Source organism: Macaca fascicularis, chromosome 15 (genome assembly GCF_037993035.2).
Source record: "Macaca fascicularis isolate 582-1 chromosome 15, T2T-MFA8v1.1".
Classification (NCBI taxonomy): Eukaryota; Metazoa; Chordata; class Mammalia; order Primates; family Cercopithecidae; genus Macaca; species Macaca fascicularis.
In genome coordinates, this window is record NC_088389.1 from 1,394,207 (window position 1) to 1,412,826 (window position 18,620).

The following is an 18,620-nucleotide window of genomic DNA, read 5'->3' on the forward strand; positions in this document are numbered from 1 at the left end:
TCAGGTGATCCACCTGCCTTGGCCTCCCAAAGTGCTGGGATTACAAGCATGAGCCACCGCACCGGGTCTAAGAAGCAAATTTATAGTATTATATGTATACGTTAGAAAAAAACAAAAACTGCAATCACTAGTCTAAGCTCTTGCCACAAGAACAGAGAAGATGAAGAGTAAAATAAACTCAAATCAAACAGAATGAAGGAAGTAATAAAATAAGAGCAGAAATAAATGAAATAGTAAGCAAAAAAGAGAAAATCAACCAAAATAAAAGAGAGCTGCTTCTTTGGAAAAAAAACTGACATAATTGACAAATTTCCAGCAAGACTGACCAGAAAGAAAAAGCCACACACACACAAGAACAAAAGGAGAAAACAAAAATTACCAATATAAGAAATGAAACGAGCTATTAGAAACCCTACAGACATCAAAAGGACAACGAAGGAACACTGTGAACAGCTCTACACACATAAATTCAACGAGTTGGACTAAATGGACCACTTCCTCAGAAAACGCAAACTCACACAACTGACCCAACGTGACACAGATCGTTTGAACATCCACATAACTCTTAAGGAAAGTGAATGTGTAACACAAAAGCTCCCAAAAGGAAATCTCCAGGGCCACCTGGATCCACTGCAGATTTTTCAACAAACATTTTAACTCCATTTTCACACAACAGCTTTTAGAAAATAGAAGAGGGAGAGCATTTCTAAATTCATTTTATGAAGCTTGCATCACCCTGACATCAAAACAAGACAAAGACGGTACCAAAAAAAATCACAGACCAATAGCCTTCATGAATACATATGCAAAAATCTTCAACAAGATGTTAGCAAATAGACTTCAGCAATATCAAAAGAATTGTACACCACAACCATGTCTATTCCAGGGAGGTACCCCTAGTTCAATACTCAAAAAAATCAACCATTGTAAGCCACCGTATTAACATCCTAAAGAAGAAAAATCACGGCCGGGCGCGGTGGCTCAAGCCTGTAATCCCAGCACTTTGGGAGGCCGAGACGGGCGGATCACGAGGTCAGGAGATCGAGACCATCCTGGCTAACACAGTGAAACCCCGTCTCTACTACAAAAATACAAAAAACTAGCCGGGCGTGGTGGCGGCGCCTGTAGTCCCAGCTACTAGGGAGGCTGAGGCAGGAGAATCACTTGAACCCAGGAGGCGGAGCTTGCAGTGAGCTGAGATCGCGCCACTGCACTCCAGCCTGGGCGACAGAGCAAGACTCCATCTCAAGAAAAAAAGAAAAAAAAAAAAAACGAAAAAATCACATGAACATACCAATGCAAAAACAGCATTTGATAAAATCTAACAGTCATTTGCTACAATAGTGCCTGGAAAACTGGAACAGAGGGAAACTGCCTCTACTTAATGAAGAGCGGCTACAAAACCCCACAGCTAACATCATTCTTAATGGCCGAAGTCTGAAACGTTTCCCTCCTCAAATCAGGAACAAAGCAACAAGGACCCTCTCACCACACCACCACCTTCACACAGTACTGCAAGTTCTCGTAAGTGCAATAAGGTAAGAAGAAAAGGCATTCAGATTGGAAGAGAAGAAATAAAGCTGTTCCTCTGTGTAGATGACATGTTTGCCCACATAGGAGATTCCAGAGAATCCCCAAAGAAATTGTCCCAGAACTACTACTAAGTTAGTTTAGCAAGGTTGCAGGATACATGATAAACATACAGAAATCTAGGCTGGGCGCGGTGGCTCACACCTGTAATCCCAGCACTTTGGGAGGCCAAGGCAGGCGGATCACGAGGCCAGGAGTTTGAGACCAGCCGGGCCATTATGGTGAAACCCTGTCCTACTAAAAATACAAAAATAGCCGGGCGTTGTGGCGGGCGCCTGTAATCCCAGCTACTTGGCAGGCTGAGGCAGGAGAATTGCTTGAACCTGGGAGGCGGAGGTTGTATTGAGCCAGAGATCATGCCATTGCACTCCAACGTGGGTGGACAGAGACTCCGACTCAAAAAAAAAAAAAAAAAAAGAAATCTATGGTTTTTCTATATACTAGCAATGAACATACGATACCAAAATTTAAAATACAATACCATCTATAATCACACAAAACAAAAGAAATATTTAGGCCGGGCGCGGTGGCTCAAGCCTGTAATCCCAGCACTTTGGGAGGCCGAGACGGGCGGATCACGAGGTCAGGAGATCGAGACCATCCTGGCTAACACGGTGAAACCCCGTCTCTACTAAAAAATACAAAAACTTAGCCGGGCGAGGTGGCAGGCGCCTGTAGTCCCAGCTACTCGGGAGGCTGAGGCAGGAGAATGGCGTAAACCCGGGAGGCGGAGCTTGCAGTGAGCTGAGATCTGGCCACTACACTCCAGCCTGGGCGACAGAGCGAGACTCCGTCTCAAAAAAAAAAAAAAAAAAAGAAATATTTAGATGTAAATGTAACAAAACATGTACAGGACTTGTATCCTTAAAACTGCAAAATGCCAATGAAAGCAATCGAAGATCTGCATAAATGGAGAAATACACCATGTTCCTAGACTGGAAGACTTAACGTAGTAAAAATGTTCACAAACTAACATACAGGTTTTATACAATTCCTACCAAGATTTTTGGTATATATTGACCAGATTATTCTAAAACGTATATGAAAGGCAAAGTACCTAGAATGGCTAAAATAATTTGAAAGAAAAAGAATAAGTTGGGAGGAGTAAGTCTACCCAGTTTCAAGGCTTATTACATAACTATAGTGATCAGGACTGTGTGGTACGAGGGACAGACACACAGATCAATGGAACGGAATAAAGAACCCAGAAATAGATCCAGACAAGCATGCCCAGTTGATTTTTTATAAAGGCACAAAAGCAATTTAATGGAAGAAATGCAGCCCTTTCAACAAATGGTGCTGGTGCAACTGGACACCCACAGGCAAAAAACAAAGCAAACTCCGCAACCTAAACCTCACAGCTGGTACATGTGAGATGTAAAATGACAAAGCTTTTAGAAAAAGAGAATCGCAGGAGAAATATTCACACGCTAGGGCTGGCAAAGAGTTCGCACCACAAGCCTAATCCACAAAAGGAAAAACGGACAAATCGGACTTCATCAAAATTTAAAAGTTTTGCTCTGCAAAGTCTCTGTTAAGAAAATGGGAGAAAAAAGCTACAGAGTAGGAAAGGTATCTGAAAAACCACATATCTAGCAATAGACTAATATCAAACAATTCAACTGGAATATGAGCAAAATATATGAAGATATATTTCAACTAAAAGGATATGCAGGGCTGGGCGCGGTGGCTCACACCTGTAATCCCAGCACTTTGGGAGGCCGAGGTGGGTGGATCACGAGGTCAGGAGATCGAGACCATCCTAGCTAACATGGTGAAACCCCATCTCTACTAAAAACATAAAAAAAAATTTAGCCAGGCGTGGTGGCGGGCACCTGTAGTCCCAGCTACTTGGGAGGCTGAGGCAGGAGAATGGTGTGAACCCGGGAGGCGGAGCTTGCAGTGAGCAGAGCGAGACTCCGTCTGAAAATAAAATAAAATAAAAGGATATGCAGATCGCAGAGAACCACATGAAAAGAGGTCCAACATCACTGGCCATGGAAATGCAAATCAAAGCCACAGTGATCACCACATGTCTATCAGAATAGCCAAAAAAATTTAAAAAAAAATTAAAAAATACAGAGACAACCCCCCGTGCTGGCGAGGCTGTGGAGAAACGGGACATCCACTCTGGATGAGTTTGGCAGTTTCTTAAAAAACTAAAAATGTGACCACAGCATGGCCTAATGATTGTACTCTTGGTCATTTATCCCAGAGAAGTGAGAAGTCACGTTTACACAAAAACCTGTACATGAATGTGTATACAGCTTTGTTCATAGTATTTCATGAAGCAAATGAGTGAAAAAGGCCAATCCGAAGGTGTGACTTCACTTATCTAAGATCATCACAATGACAAAATTATACAAATGCACAGATTAGTGGTTGCCAGAGAGTAAAGAGGGGTGAGGTAGGAGGAAGGCAGGTGCAGCCATAGAAGGGCAGCATGAGGGCCCCTCCTGGGACGGGCTGTTCTGCGCCCTGACTGTGTCAATCTCAGCACCTAGTCATGACACTGGGCCTGCTATTAGAGTTTGCTAAGAGGTTTCCTTTGGGTGAACCGCGTAAAGGGTACACTGCTCTCTCTATACCATTTATTACAACTACCTATTATGAATCTATAATTAGCTCAAAATAAAACCTTTATTTTATTTTATTTGAGACGGAGTCTCGCTCTGTTGCCCAGGCTGGAGTGCAGTGGCCGGATCTCAGCTCACTGCAAGCTCCGCCTCCCGGGTTCAAGTGATTCTCCTGCCTCAGCCTCCCGAGTAGCTGGGACTACAGGCACACACCACCTCGCCCGGCTAATTCTTTTGTATTTTTAGTAGAGATGGAGCTTCACCATGTTGGTCAGGCTAGTCTCGAACTGCTGACCTCGTGATCCGCCCACCTCGGCCTCCCAAAGTGCTGGCCAAAGTGCTGGGATTACAGGCACGAGCCACCACTACCGGGCTATTTTTTTTTAAAGCGGGGGTGGGTGTTAATATCAGCATCTAGCTCTTGGAGTTACAAAATTATTGTATTAAAACAGCAGCCAGCACATAAGAAACCTCACAAAAGAGTCAGCTTAAAAAAAAAGGGCCAGCTTTTATTTTTTCTTTTACCTTTTCATGTCTGAGGAACTGTGCTGCCCACGTCCTAGCAGCTGTGCACTGGGCCTTCACCCACACGCCCACAGTCCCAGGCTGTGGACCCCGGCAAGTCCGTGGAGTAAAGGCACCTCCTGGGAGGGTGGGGGGCCTTTGCCCTCCTGGAAAGAGCCCCTCACTGGAGATGGCACAGAGCCCAGCACAGGCGAGACACGCAATGCCATGGCGGCCCCTCTGTGTGTCCCTGTATCTGTGTGCCTGGGCGTTGCAGGCCTGCCAGGCTCTGGGAGCCCACGCACCTCCGATGCACGCCAATGGAAACACGGCGGCCGCCCCACCTGTTGCTCCTGGTCTCTCATCTCTCCCTGTCTGCCTGCAGCGTCAAATGCCACCCAACATTGAGTAGGCCCGTGATGGGAACAGGGACACCATTCACTCCCCACACACTGTACTCCCAGAGCAAGGCTCTGAGACAGCAGGTGCTGGGGTGGGGCCGACAGGCAGAGCAGGAGGTGGCGCTCAGGAGCCCCCATCCTTGGACGGTGGACAGGAGGCTGCCCTGTGCCAGGGGATGTCCCTCCTGCCTGCAGTCTCACAGTGCCCCTCCTCCTCACCTGGTCCTACCCTTGGCCATTCGGGGTGCCTGTGGTCCAGTGCAGCTGTGTTATCAGGCCCAGAGGCTGACGACAGAGAAGCGTGAGAAAGGACCCACCGTCAGAGGAAAGGGGGAGAGCTATGCCAGATTCTACAAACATCAAACCATCTAACCATTTCGCACAATGCACCAGCAACAGCAGTGCCCGCATGGCCACAATGGACCCCGCAGGCCCGGCTCTGCATCCCACCTGCCCCGGGGTCTCGGGTCCATAGGGTCAGCACCGCCCACCACGAGAAGGCAGTCATCTGCCAGCCAGGAGGAGGGGCCTCGCCAGAAACCAACCCTGCCAACACCCTGATCTTGGGCCTCCAGCCTCCAGGACTGAGAAGGAAACGTCTGTTGTTGCAGTGCCCGGCTGTGCTGCTTTGCTCCAGCCTCCCCACCAGACCAGTGTCCAGTCCTTCAACGGAATGAGCCTGTCAGTAGAGGCTGGGCTTTGAGGTGAGCCAGCGGGGAAACCTCTCGGGGAGAGAGGAGGGCAAAGAGAGGCCAGCCTGGTGGGGAAGAAGCGGTGGGAGGGGAGAAGACACAGAGGCTGCACACAGAGTGAGGGGGGACCAAGGTGCAGGGCCCTCTTCACCAGGCTTCTGTGCTGTCAGGGGAGACAGGGAGGTTGGCATTGGCCAGAAGGGCCTGCCCAGCCCTGGAGAAAGGAGCTCACAGCAGGTCGTGGAGAGGGCAGGGACTGGGTGGGGGGTGCTACCATGTGACCTGCTAGGAATGAATCTGCATTAGCGTCCGTCTGTTTGGCTGGAGTAGAGATGCTTCGGCACGGGTAGGGCTGCACAAGCACGCAGGGTGGAGGCCCCTCCACTCTACAGCCCCACAGCCAGCACGTGCCTTCTCACCTCTTCTAGTCCAGGGCCCATTAGCAGCCATTCTCACCTCAGTGTGAACCTGCAGCTCTGGACTCCAGTGTGGAGGAGGAGGAGGGGGCAGGGAGGGGTGTCCACCCCCACGTGCCCACAGGGGCAAGGCTCCCACCCTCCCAGGGTATGAACTTGAACCCCTTTGACCTCTGTGGGTGCATCTGCACAGAATACAGGTCCCCTGCCCCCCAGCCACCGCACCACATCAGCCTAGCCATCCTCGCCAGCCGCCACAGGCCTGGGACGCCCCGGGGCACCGGAACGCAGCAGCCCCCGGGAGCACCTGGGGCCTGAGCCTGGACAGGAGGCCACAGATGGCTTGGAACAGGCCAGCCCCCAGGAGGGGTGGCTCTTCTACAGCCAGCGTGGCACTGCCCGCCCAGCCTCCCAGATCCAGAGGTAGCTGCTCCAGAGGGAGTGGGGGGCTCCAGGGACTTCTCCCAAACGAGATGAAAACACGGGTTTTTATGTGAAAGCTCCTTCTTCTTAAATATTGACAACAAGTTCAGAGCCCATCTCAGATCCCTGGCTATGCTCCTTCGGCCCACCAGCCACAGACCCAAAATTTGAAGCAGCCATGGGTCCTGAGAGCCCAAACTGCCTGGCCACGCACAGGCCGGCCACGGTCCCAGGAGTGGGTGTGTGCCCCCGCCACCACACAGCTGTGTCCCTCCCTTCTGTCCCCCACCCACAGCCAGAGATGGACGCATCAGCACAGAGAGAGACAAGCATGGCCAGTCCCAGGCCCACAGGCAGCCCTGCCCACCTACCCCATCCCTTCTGCTCTGTCCCCTCAGAACTGGGTCCTGGACTGAGACTCCCTGAACTGTGACCTTCAAGGCTTCTCAGCTCACCCCAGCCTCACAGCCCTCAGCCCTGCTGCTCGCTGTCCCCACCACCACTCTCCCTGGACCCCGACCCCTCCAACTGCTGGGGCAGGAAATCAAGCCTCCAACTGACCCTCCTGGTGGGACCCCTGAAGAGAAAGGCACATAAGGGGGACCCTGCACACCTGCAGCACCGCCCACCGCTGGAGCCTGGCCTGCAGTCACTGTCGAGAGGAGAGGCTTGGAGCACAGAGTGGATCCTGGGGCACGGGGACTTTGCCATTGGCAGAACATGCACCCTGGGGGGCAGGGCCCTGGCTCCATCATGCCCAGCAAGTACCTGGCCCATATCAGGGACAAATGAATAAAGAACAGACCACCTGGTCCAATCCCCACTTGCCTCAGGACAGCAGCCCAGACCCCCATGAATGACAAGAGTCCTTCTCTGGGTTGAGCTGAAACCTCCCTATCTCCCACCCATGTCCCCCGTCCCCCTGGGAAAGTCTGCGGTATCCAAGGGCAGCCCTGGGCCTGGGCTCCTTCTGCTCTCCGGGATCCACAGTGAAAGATTTGCAGAGAGGCCAACCCTCCCTCGGGTCTGCTGTGCCAGGCGGGCATATGAGAGACCCCAGTTGTCTGCAACGCTGGCCCGATGCCCCGTCCAGTGAGCCAGCCCTGCGCTGCTTCTATCCAGGAATCTCTGGATTTGGGCTCCTCAGGCAGCATAGCACACACGGAGATGCGGAGACCCCAGAGAAGACCCCACAGGACTGGAGCCTGAGGCCGGGGTCAGCCTCCCAAGCACAGCACAGCCAAGCCCCAGGTCTCACGCCCAGGCAGTGGACCCCCACCCCACACAGAATCAGGAGACCCTGGGGGTTCCCAGTGGGCCCGGTTCTGCCCCCCAGTCAGGAGAGTGTTAAGAACCCTGAAATGCAGGAAGGAGGCAGAGAGGGAGGGGGGAGACACAGAGAAAGAGAGCGGGGGCGTAGGCCAGGCCCCCATAAAGACCCAGCCTGGGGCGTGTGCTGAAGAGGCGGGCAGGATCCCACCCTGCCAGAGCAGCACCTCCTCGGGCTGTTACATCCCCAGCATGGCCGCCAGCCTGTCCCCAGGGATGCGGAGGCTGCTACATCCCCAGCATGGCCGCCAGCCTGTACCCAGGGACGCGGAGGCCCGACGGGAGGCCACTGTCAGGAAGGGGCACCAGAGCTTGGTCACAGGGTCCTAGATCAGCAGGCACCTCCCGCCGCCCTGCCTGGTCCTCACAGCCACACCACGTGGACTGCACGTGGGCCAGGGCCCTGCATTGTGGGGTGGGGCACTGACACCACAGTACGAGGGGGGCTGTGGAGCCCGTGGCCAGGCAATGCCTGGAGTGACCCCAGCCCCAGAACACGGGGGCTCCCCCTGCTTTCCAGAGACTTGTCAGAACTCCACTGGTTCCAGCCACACTAGGGGTAAGAGAGAGAGGATCAGGGCCTTCAAAGGCCATTTTCAGCCTCAGGTAGGGAAGCGGAGAGGACGTCTGGCAAACCCCAGCCCGACGCGGCACTGGAGGTTGGGGTGCTGCACCTCCCACAGGGCTGCAGTCCAAGGACCCCAGGCTGAAGCAGAGCCTGTGGCAGAAGGCTGTCCATCACAGCACGGACACGCCCAGCTCAGTCCATACTCCGTGTCCTGGCCACTCGGGCTCAGTGTCTCTTGTCGCCTGTGTTCAGACACAGTGTCAAGTCGCCTTGTGGGCAGGCAGCGTCCCTGGGCCACACACTTGCACGTGGGCCGCTGCTCCCCTGGGTGGACCCTCCTTGCCCGTGGGGACCCTCGTGGGGCCCTGAGCTGGGCCTGGCTCTCCCAGTGCCCCAGAAGTGCCTGCCACCATCTGAATCGGCCTGAGTCCACAAAGCCCAAAAGAACAGGAGGCCACAGTGGTTGCCCAGGAAGCTGAGGGTCAGCTGTGCCCCAGCCCCTGAGCTCCGCTGACCAGACTCCCTCCTGGTGCAGCAGCCGCACTCCCACACCCTCTCTTCAACCCACAGGAGGCTGGGTCCGGGGAGGAGGCTGGGCTCTAATTACACGTCCTGGAACGAAATCCCAGTTTAATTTAGACTAAAACAAGAAGCTGTGGTTGGAAAGTTCCCCAGGAGAGCCACCTGCCTGCGCCAGGACATGTTTCTCTGATGTCCCCAAGGACCATGAAGCAAAGCACCAGGCTACAGCCACGACAGGGGTGGGGACGCCCAGGGCTTTGGGGTTCTGAGGGCCCTGACTTGTCACCCTGCCCATGTCCCTGACCCCCAGGTGGAACCAGCCCCACAGGGCCAGACGCTGTGACAGGGGCTTCCTGAGGGGCCTGGGAGGGCAGAGGCAGTGATGTGGGGACAGGACTGGGAGCATGGACATGTCTGAGACTGGCTGGGGCATGGAAGGGTAAAGGCACCTGCACTGATGGATGACGGACTCTGGAGGCTCCATGGGGCTTCCCTTGGGCTCTGCCTTCTCTGGGCGTCAGAGCCCACCTGCCCCGTTCTCCAGCGCCACTCCCTGGTCCAAGCCCTCACCACTCCCACCTGGATCACGGCTTCCGGCTCCCACTCTCCTTCCCTGCCATCTACACTGCGCCCCCAGCACCCATCACGAGTCAATCAGGCCACACCTATACTCAGAGCCCTCCAACACCCAAGCCAAGGCCACCCCTGCCCCCGCCACCCTCACAGCCTCTCCCCTGCTGGAGCTACTCCCCAGGGGCCACTCAACCCCAGTGGAAGGACACAGCACACCCCAGCTCCCTGCAACACTCACAGCCTGCCTCGCTCGGGAGGACGCAGCCTCTGAGAGGGCAGGAACGGCCTGTTTTGTGCACTAATGTGTCCCCAGCAACTGGAACAGGGATGAGGAGGTAGTAGCTGCGCTCGACAAGCCCCTTCCTAAGGAATGAGTGAATGGATGACAAGGGACGAGGAAGGGGTGGATGGGGGGCGGGGCAGGAGGAGTGAGAGGCTGGGGCAGTGCATGGAGGGGCTTCCAGTCCACGCACTCACTCACTGCTCCCTCTCCCTCTGTCTCACTTCTTTGCACCCCACCTCGGCTGACGGACGTGCTTCTAAATTCAGTGGAAACTCAGACACAGTGAGAGAACTTCCACGCCACCCTTCCTGCACCTGCTGGCCTATGCAGATGCACAGGCCTGCACTCCCGGAGGTCCTGGACTCCGCTTCCCTCATGGCTCCAGGGCTGTCCCCTTTCTGTCCACATTGTCCGCTTGTCCTTCCCTCCTGGACTATGCACGTGGCATGGACGGGCTGTAAACCCCCAACTTCATAAAACTCTCCTGGCCTCCATCTCCCTCCTGCCTCTGCCCCATCACTCTGCCTCACTTTGCTGCAAAACTCTCTAAAAGACAAGCATTGCCCATAGGTGCCCCCCACAGCCCCTTTCCTCCCATTCCCAGCAAGCCCTCGACCCCACCACGTGGCTGGACCAGCTCCTACCTCAGACCCACGGGGCGCAGTGCACATCCTTGGGTCCTCTCGTGGCCTCTGAAGAGCAGAGCATGCTCTTCCTTCCCAGAACACCGTCTACAGCCAGGCTCACCTCCGCTGCTCCACCAACCTCACCACCAGCTGCCACTCGTAAGTCCAGGTGCCCTGGTCTCCATCAGAGGGCAGCTCTTCCTCCCCACTCCCCATTCCCTGGGGATCCTAGGTGGTCTCAAGCTCTGAAAATGACTGGGACACTCGTGTCCCTCGAATCGCCACCTCCAGCCACACCTCTTCCCAGGCTGCTAGATGGCTCACCCCTCACGCCCTCCAGTCCTTCCTCTGACGACCCTACGCAAAGTGGCACCCCCAGGCCTGCACCCTGCATGCTTTATCCCATTTCATATGTGAGAAAAAAAGCACGGAACGCATCACCATCCACTCATCCGTCCACCCGCTGACTGCTCTCTGGTGCACGCCTACGCTGCTGAGCACCACGCCAGGCTGCAGAGAACCCAGGCCCAGCAAGCATCTTGTCCCCAGAACACGGCCCAGCGGGCAGAGGTTCAGCTGTCTTCGTTCACTCCTGAGTCCTCAGCACCTGGCAGAGGCTCCATGAACACTGAATGAATGATGAACGGGTGGAGGGAGGGCCAGTAGCAGGGCAGCCCACCTGGCTGGACAGACACAGGGCCAGAGAGCTGAGCAGAAGGCAGGATGGTGGACGGGGCATGGACAGGAGGGCAAACAGAGGCAGGGAAGAGGCGGCCTTCCCACCTCCTCCCCGCGACCTGAGGTCCTTAAGAGCTGCGTCCTGGCACTCAGCGGGACTCTTGCTGGGGTGAACTGCTGGAGCACCCATGTCAGCCACCACCGGGCCCTGTCCTCACCCCAGGCCCACTCTGTGTGGGGAGCCGGCTCAGCCCCGACCCCACCCATGTAGCATGGTGTTCTTGGAAGCCAGGAGGGAAGCCTCACTCCTGGGCCCAGAATCTCTCTTGGCAAATGGTCCACTCAGACGACCACTGGAGATGGCCAGGAGCCAGGAGCCCTCCTGGAAATGAGGCAGAGTCCCGTGGCAGGGACCCAGCCACTGTGTCCTCACCCCGGCCCAAGCAAGTCAGAGGAGTTCCAGATGGCCACGCACGGGCTGACTCACTCAGGAGCACGGCTGGCAACCGAGGGCCTGAAGGCCCTGGGCACACACAAAGGCAGGAAGCCGCCAACAGCCCTCACAGGCCTGGAGGTTTCTCAGAAGCACCCTCTGATCCTCACAGTACCCCCAGGCTGGGACCCCAGCCCAGGCCCCACAGCTGCTCCCCAGGACAGCAGGGGCCCGGCAGCATTAGAGCCAACTACAGCCGCCCCCAGCCCAGACGCACACATGCAGGCTCACGGAGGGCGCCCCCAAGTCTTGAGAGAGAAGCAAAGCGGAGACAAGGGGGCAGAGCGCCCACCTTCCCTCCCAGGTGAGAACAGAGGCTCAGAGCCTCCCCAGGCCGCAGAAGGCATGGACCCAGGGCCTCCTCCACAGCTCCACACCAGCCTCAGGAGCAGAGCGGCCCCAGCTGGCCTCTGAGGGTGCTCAAGGCTTTGCCAAGCAACAGGCCAGGGTGTCTGCCTCTCCCTCCAGCCCTCTGAGCACCAATTAAATAAATTCTAATTAAAAACAACAAACTAACGAGAAATACCACCCACTACTCACAGGCCCTTGGCTCACAGGGATGAGGTGAGGGCTCCTCCCTGGGCTCCCCATGGACCATCACTCACCCCACAGCGGACCCAGCCCCCTCTACACACAGATGCACACACAGGGGCTCACGTGTCCCCAGGTGCCCCACACGGGAGCAGCAAAGTGGCTCCCCCCGTGACTTGGAGCCAGCATGTAGCCCCGTGAGACACAGATCACCTCCCACCCGGGGTTCCCCGCACAACCCAGGCTGCCTGGAGGGAAGATGTGTGGAGGCGGAGGAACCTGGAAGCCAACGCAGCAACGCCCAGGCCCTGCTGCAGACACAGGAGAGCGGAGACGCACCCAGGCACAGGGAAAGAGGAGCGGCAGGAAGAACAGGAGGGAGAGGCAGAGAGACACCAAGAGGGCCAGAGACACAGAGTGTGGAGAGGAGACAAAGGGCTAGACAGGCAGACTGGGAGGAGGACGGAGGGGGAGGGAGGCGAGGGAGGGAGAGAGGCCGAGAGAAACAGAGGAGGGAGCGGGGAAGAGGAGGGGGAGGAGAGGGGAAGGAGGAGCAGCCCTGGACCCAGTCTATGTGGGCTGGGAGATCCAGGGGTCCTGCCCAGGGCTTGCTGTAACTCCTCCTGCCTCCTCTCCTGGCCCTCAAGGGCTGACACACTCAGCACCGTGGACAGCGCCCCATGGGGCCGGGTCCTGCCGCCTCTACCCAGCTCCCCGCTGGCCCACACCCCCCAACACTGCTTACACCCCAACAATTCATTACTTCAGCAGAGGCTCGCTGTCCCCTCCCAGGTGCCCGCCCCAAGTGAGGCTCCAGGGACCCCCTGAAAAAAATAAGACACCATTGTCCTCAGGGACTTGGGTCCACAGGGAGGGAGAGAGGTAAACAGCTAGTGACTCCTGGGCTGCCTCTGGGAGTGCCCACTGGATGGGGGAGCACCCAGTCCTCTGAGGGGCCGCACTCTCCACCAGCCACCTCCCACCCCAGCCCCCAACGGGCATTGCTAGTAGAACCACAGACCCCCACGGGCCTTCCATAAATTCTACCCCAGGGCCATGCTGCAGAAAGGCATAGAAGGCACCTCAGTGCTGCTGCGCCCAGCACATCACAGACAGCTCTAGGGGCCTGAGCCTTCCATGCAACCCCCACAAGCCCAGTTCTGTAAACACTGCCCTCACCCAGCAGGGGCCAGCCCCAGGCTTAGGAGCAGGCAGAGCAGATGGGGGCAGCACCCCAGGATCCAGGCAGGCAATGCAAGGCTCCCTCTGAGGGCCTCACCCAAGAGTCCAGAGGCCGTGTAGCTGACTGCTTCTTCCTCACACACACAGAGCCTTGAAGGCATGAGCCCCAGACTCGAGGACTCCACAGCCACCTCCCTCCTCTGACACCAGCCCAAACACCCCTCCATCTACCCTCCTGTGCACCAGGCATCTTGGGGCAGTCACTGGGTGAGAATGGGGCTCTGGAAGGAGAGCTCTCAACTGCTATGGGGCCTGCTCCCTCCTCTTCCATCTGGGCTCTGGGCCTCAGAACCATAAGGCTCAGGAAAGAGCAGACAGCAGTCCCTGGCCCAGCACAGAGCCTCTGACACTGAAGTGCTAACAGGCTCTGTGGGGCCAACTCCCCAAGCACTCACTCCCCAGCTACCACTCTCCACACCAGAGCCACAGCCCAGCCCAGCCTTCCACCTGCCAGTCAGAGAAGCAGGAAACAGGACTCACAGTGCCCACTGCACAGGTTGGGAAGCTGACACCCTGGAGGGTGGGGTGCAGAGCACTGGACCTAAGCTCCCATCCGGGCCCCTTAAGTCCACTTTCTAGATGTCCTGGTTATTTTGGGAATCGTAAGCTATTGTTAGGGAAAGTGGTTGAGGAGAAGCTGCTGAAGCACCTTCCCGGCCCTAGGAACTGTGAAAGCACTTAGTACACACAGCCTCATCCCAGGCAGCACAAGGGCTCTGCGCGAGGTGGACGCCACAGGTAAGTGTCTCGGGCAGGAACAGAATTCAAAACGCCAAGTGCCTCTCCCAGACCACAGGCTTGCGTCAGGCTGGAAGTCCAGCCCTCCTCCTCCCTAGGAAGCTCCTCACCTGGGCAGCAAAGCCACCTCTAGCAGGCGCCATGCCGGCTCAGGCCAGCCGTGGAAGCTGGTGGCCCCTGGCCTGTGGGCTCTGCAAGCCAGCGCCTTCTGGGGACAGGTCACTGTGATCCTCCCTTCAGTGAGCAATACAGCACTGGCACCTCTGGGAGAAGCACCCCCATCCCACACAGGATGGCAAACAGACTGCCTCACATTCATTCATCTCCAGCAGGGCTGTGGGGGGACCCCAGTGAGGAGACTGCAGCCACCCCAGCCCCACGGCGCAAATGAGCTTCAGACAGCAGACAGCACATGCCCGGGCTGCACACCCTGGGCCTCCCGGCCTCAGCTTGCCTACCCTGTGAGGACGACCACGAAGTCCATGACGTTCCAGCCGTTCCGCAGGTAAGAGCCCTTGTGGAAGACAAAGCCCAGAGCGATGATTTTGATTCCTGCCTCGAAGCAAAAGATCCCGATGAAATAGGGCTCCGTGTCGTCCTAGGAGAAGTAGAGAACAGCGGTCACCCCTGGCCCCCACCCGGTGCAGCAGCAGGCAGCGACGGTTGGTGAGGACCCCACCCCACCGTGTGCAGGCCACAGCCATTGTGAGGGTCTGACCCTCCTCACCTTGCCCCCAACACCCTGCAGATTCTCCAAGGCGCCATTCCCATCACTGAGCCTGCTTGCCGTCTGCACCTGTCCCCTAATGGGATGCACCACTGTTTACAGCAACAACACCCCAGTGATGACTGCGGGCCCCTGGTGCCTCCCACCCTGGCATCTCAGCTTCTGCCCACATCACAGTGGGGCCCCAACCTCCCTGCTGGCACCATGCAGTGGGCCTTGCTTCAGGGAAGACAGTGATGTAACAGCACTACTTGTGGGTGCTTATCAAGTAGTTTTTCCTGTATTAACTAGGGTGACCCTTTAATACCCCAGGAGGTCATCCCCATTCTAACATGAGGGAAACAGAGGCACAGAGACGCCCAGGAGCCAGGCAGAGGCCACAGCAGCCTCTGGGTGGGAGCCTGCACAAGGCTGCCTGGATACAGCTCAGGCTTTCTTGAACTCAGTCCAGCCCCGTTATGCATTCAACATGTACCCGGGTAACCAGAGCACACACATCTCGGCAGAAAACAACAGAAACAGAGAAGCACAACCTCGGCCCTGAGGGTGCTGGGCGATGACCACCACATCTGTGAGGACCCTGGAGGGAGCGAGCCACAGTCCAGGCCTGAGGCTGGGAGCCACCCTGGGCTCAGATCACAGGAAGCGTCCCAGAGGGCGTGGCGCCTGCAGACAAGGCTTCCACAGCTCGATTTTGAGAAAGGGACCCAGGTGGAGGGAACAGAGCAGACAAAGGAATGAAGACAGCTGATCCTAGAAAGATCCCTTTCCCGCACCCCAGGCTGAGCTCCAGCCAACAGTTACTGAGCACGAGCGCGCAGAGCCAGGCCCTTCCAGTGCCGAGCAGGGAGCAGCAAACAGGGCGGAGACAGGGTTGTGTGGAGCTTGGGGAGACCCCAAAGACTTCTCGTGAGCACATGGGTGGGGCTGGCAGGGAAAGGCCCTGTGCAAGGCAAGCCCGGGGAGCTGGGCTGAGGGAGCTGCACGTGCAGGGTTGGTATGGGGGTGTCGGACACCTGCACTCTGGGGCTGCTGCCTTAGGAAGCAGGTGAAGGGGTGGGGAGAGGAGGTCAGTGTCAAGGGCCTCCCCTGAGGGTTCGCCTTCAGGACTGTGGAGGTCACAGGAGGAAGCAGCTGCTGGGCTGCCAGGCGAGGTGAGTGCCACCAGTTCCACAGCCTGTGCCTTCCTCCCCAGGAAGCCAGGCTCTCCAGGGCTCTCCTGCATCTGACTCCCACCTTACTCAGCCCAGGCTCCTCCTGTCCTGTGGTGTAGCTGGCCCAAGGCTTGGCTGGCAGTGCCTGGTGGAAGCTACCAGCACCCAGGGGTCCATCATGACCCGTGCTGACTCGCCCATGCTCTTCCTGGCCTCGAGGCTTCTGGCCTGGTTTATTTACGAGGGACCCCTTTTCCCAAGGGGTGGGGTTGCTGACCATCTGCCCAGGGGAATGGTGGGGCCCCAGCAGACAGAGATCTTCACAGCAAACTTCCTGGTGGAAAACAGAACAGGCCGATGCCTAGGAAGGACCAGCCAGCCCCCTCGGCTGGGAAGGAGGCCCCAGCCCAAGCCCTCTCCTCACAGCTCTGCCCTGCCCAGCCCATGGTTGATAGCTGGCTTAGGTGGGAGGGATGGGTGTGCAGACAGCTTGGTGTTGCACTGCAAGCTGGGGCCTGGTTCCAGGTAGCTCCAGAGTCGATGCGGGGGTGGGAAACAGCCCCGAGAGGCAGGGAACCCGGGAGGCCTCGCCCAGAGCCAGGCTGGCAGACAACTGAGGGGCTACCCCTGCACCACCCAGCCTCAGCCTGCTCCGTGGGCAGCAGCACAGCCTCCCCTCCATCCCAAGGGATGCCTTTGGGACTAGGCTGGGCCTGCACATGGGACTAGGGCTTGTCAAGAGTTCCCCAGACCTCTAGGCTGGCCCAGGGCGGGCACTTTCTGCAGTTTTCCCAACAGGTTAGCTCGCCAGCCCTAGAAGTGTCCTCCCCAACCCATGACCACAAGGCAAACCCTCCCACACCTGCGAGGCAGGAACTTGCAAGGCCAGACACCCACTGCCTGGCCTGCCCTAGGTCTGTGTCCCTCTGACCCTGGCCCTGCCCTGCTTCCTGTGGCTTGGCATTCAAGGCTCTCTGGCTATTTCCTCTCACGCTCACCCTCTTCTCCGGCCTCTAGAAAGCAAGGGGCCCCACCAGGCTCCTGCCCAAGTCCCCCAGAGGGACCATGACTCACGCCTGCCTCATGGCGCGGCTGGGCTGTCCACACTCCTCCCCCACACCCTGCCCTAACCCAGACCACTGGGTGTTCCAGACGGTGCTCCATGAAGACCTCCTCACCTCGGCCACCCACCACTCACCTTCTCCTGGTGCCTCACCTCCAGGGCAGGCTCCCTGTCTCCCCTTCCGCACTCCTGGGCCTGCGGTGGCCCAGGTTCAAAGGGAGTTCCGTTTCAGGGCTAAAGTCTGAATAGCCTTTATCTCAGGATGCTAGTGGGGGCGGAAGCCAGGCTCAATGGAAGAGGGAGCAGCTCCTGACACCCCAGAGAGGCCGTCTCCTGGACGTCTATGGCCCCGCAACCCCTGGGTCTACACTTGCTCTGCCTTCTGCCCTCCTGGAGTCTCCAGTCTTTAGGCGCACTCGGAACCCAGACAAGGGGCCAGGCATCGGGGAAGAGCAGACTCTGGGGGATGTGCTCTGACCTCAGAAACAGTGCTCACCTCCAAAATGCTGCCCTTCCTCTGACCCAGCCCCTCCAGAGACCCCACAGGGCTGGCCTTCCACCCCACCTCCTGTTGAGCCACGGAGACCTTGCCCTGGCACCCCAACTCATATAGACTTTACGCTCCAACGGGGGCTACCACAGGGGCCACTTGGTGGAATCTAGGGATGGGTAAAAATGATTCGGAATGTTTGAGAAGGAATGCTACCCACAGGATGGTGAGGCCTCCTGGAGAAGGGGTTCCAAGCAGGCTCGCACAAGACAACCTGGAGGAAGAGGCTCAGGGTTCCCACATCTAGGCCAAAGCCCATCTCAGCCCAGCAGGGCACACGCGGTGCTCAGAGCTGACCTTCCCGAAGACATGAATGCCCCTTCCCCACTCTAAGTTTAGAACATGGGCTCCTGGATCAAAGTCTAGCGCCGAAAGCCAGGACAGCCATTGAGGTGCAGGGGTAGCTCGTGGCACAGGGCAGACTGGCCCAGGGCTAACGTGGCCATGCCCAGGGCTGAGCCGGTGACCCCAGCTGCCCTGGCCCTCGAGGAAGATGTTATCTGCCAGGCCTACCTTTTCCTTCAGCAGAGACGGGCACTGCCCAGACGACCCTGCCCGAGGAAACTGTGCTCAGGCACAGACCCTAAGGGAGAGTGGAGTCGCGGCCTCCCCACCACCCTGCCCTCAGGCCCAGCCCGGCACTCACCAGCCGCTCGGACATGGGCGTTTTGTCCCCATCAGGGAGGTGCTGCTCCAGAGCCAGCACGATGCAGTTGGCGATGATGGTGGCCAGGATCATGTACTCGAACGGAGTGCGTGGGTTAAGGACTGGCCGGGAGGCGCAGCAGGGAGGGAGACACGAGGCCGAGGCCAGCAGCGCCCAGTGCAGCAGCCACCACCAGGCCGTCTCCGGAGGGGCTGAGACAGCTGGGTCCGGAGCACCCCTCCTGGCAGACGCGGCCTGGTCTCCCTCACTCCCTGCCCCCATCCCTAGGGGCGGC

At 57.4% G+C, this 18,620-nt stretch overlaps 1 protein-coding gene across 19 annotated transcripts in view; it reads right to left on the reverse strand.

Annotated features, from left to right (window-relative positions):
• CACNA1B (calcium voltage-gated channel subunit alpha1 B) overlaps nucleotides 1-18,620 on the reverse strand; it is a 251,926-nt gene that overhangs the window by 232,232 nt on the left and 1,074 nt on the right. For all 19 annotated transcript variants that reach the window (XR_012424018.1, XR_012424020.1, XR_012424019.1 and 16 more), the window contains exons 2-3: nucleotides 18,326-18,431; nucleotides 14,644-14,783 (exon numbers count right to left, since the gene is read on the reverse strand). Coding sequence is in view for 14 of the 19 variants with exons in the window: in XM_074015801.1 (XP_073871902.1) it covers nucleotides 14,644-14,783; nucleotides 18,326-18,431 (246 nt within the window). In the remaining 5 variants the exon portion in view is untranslated. The remainder of the gene's footprint in view (nucleotides 1-14,643; nucleotides 14,784-18,325; nucleotides 18,432-18,620) is intronic.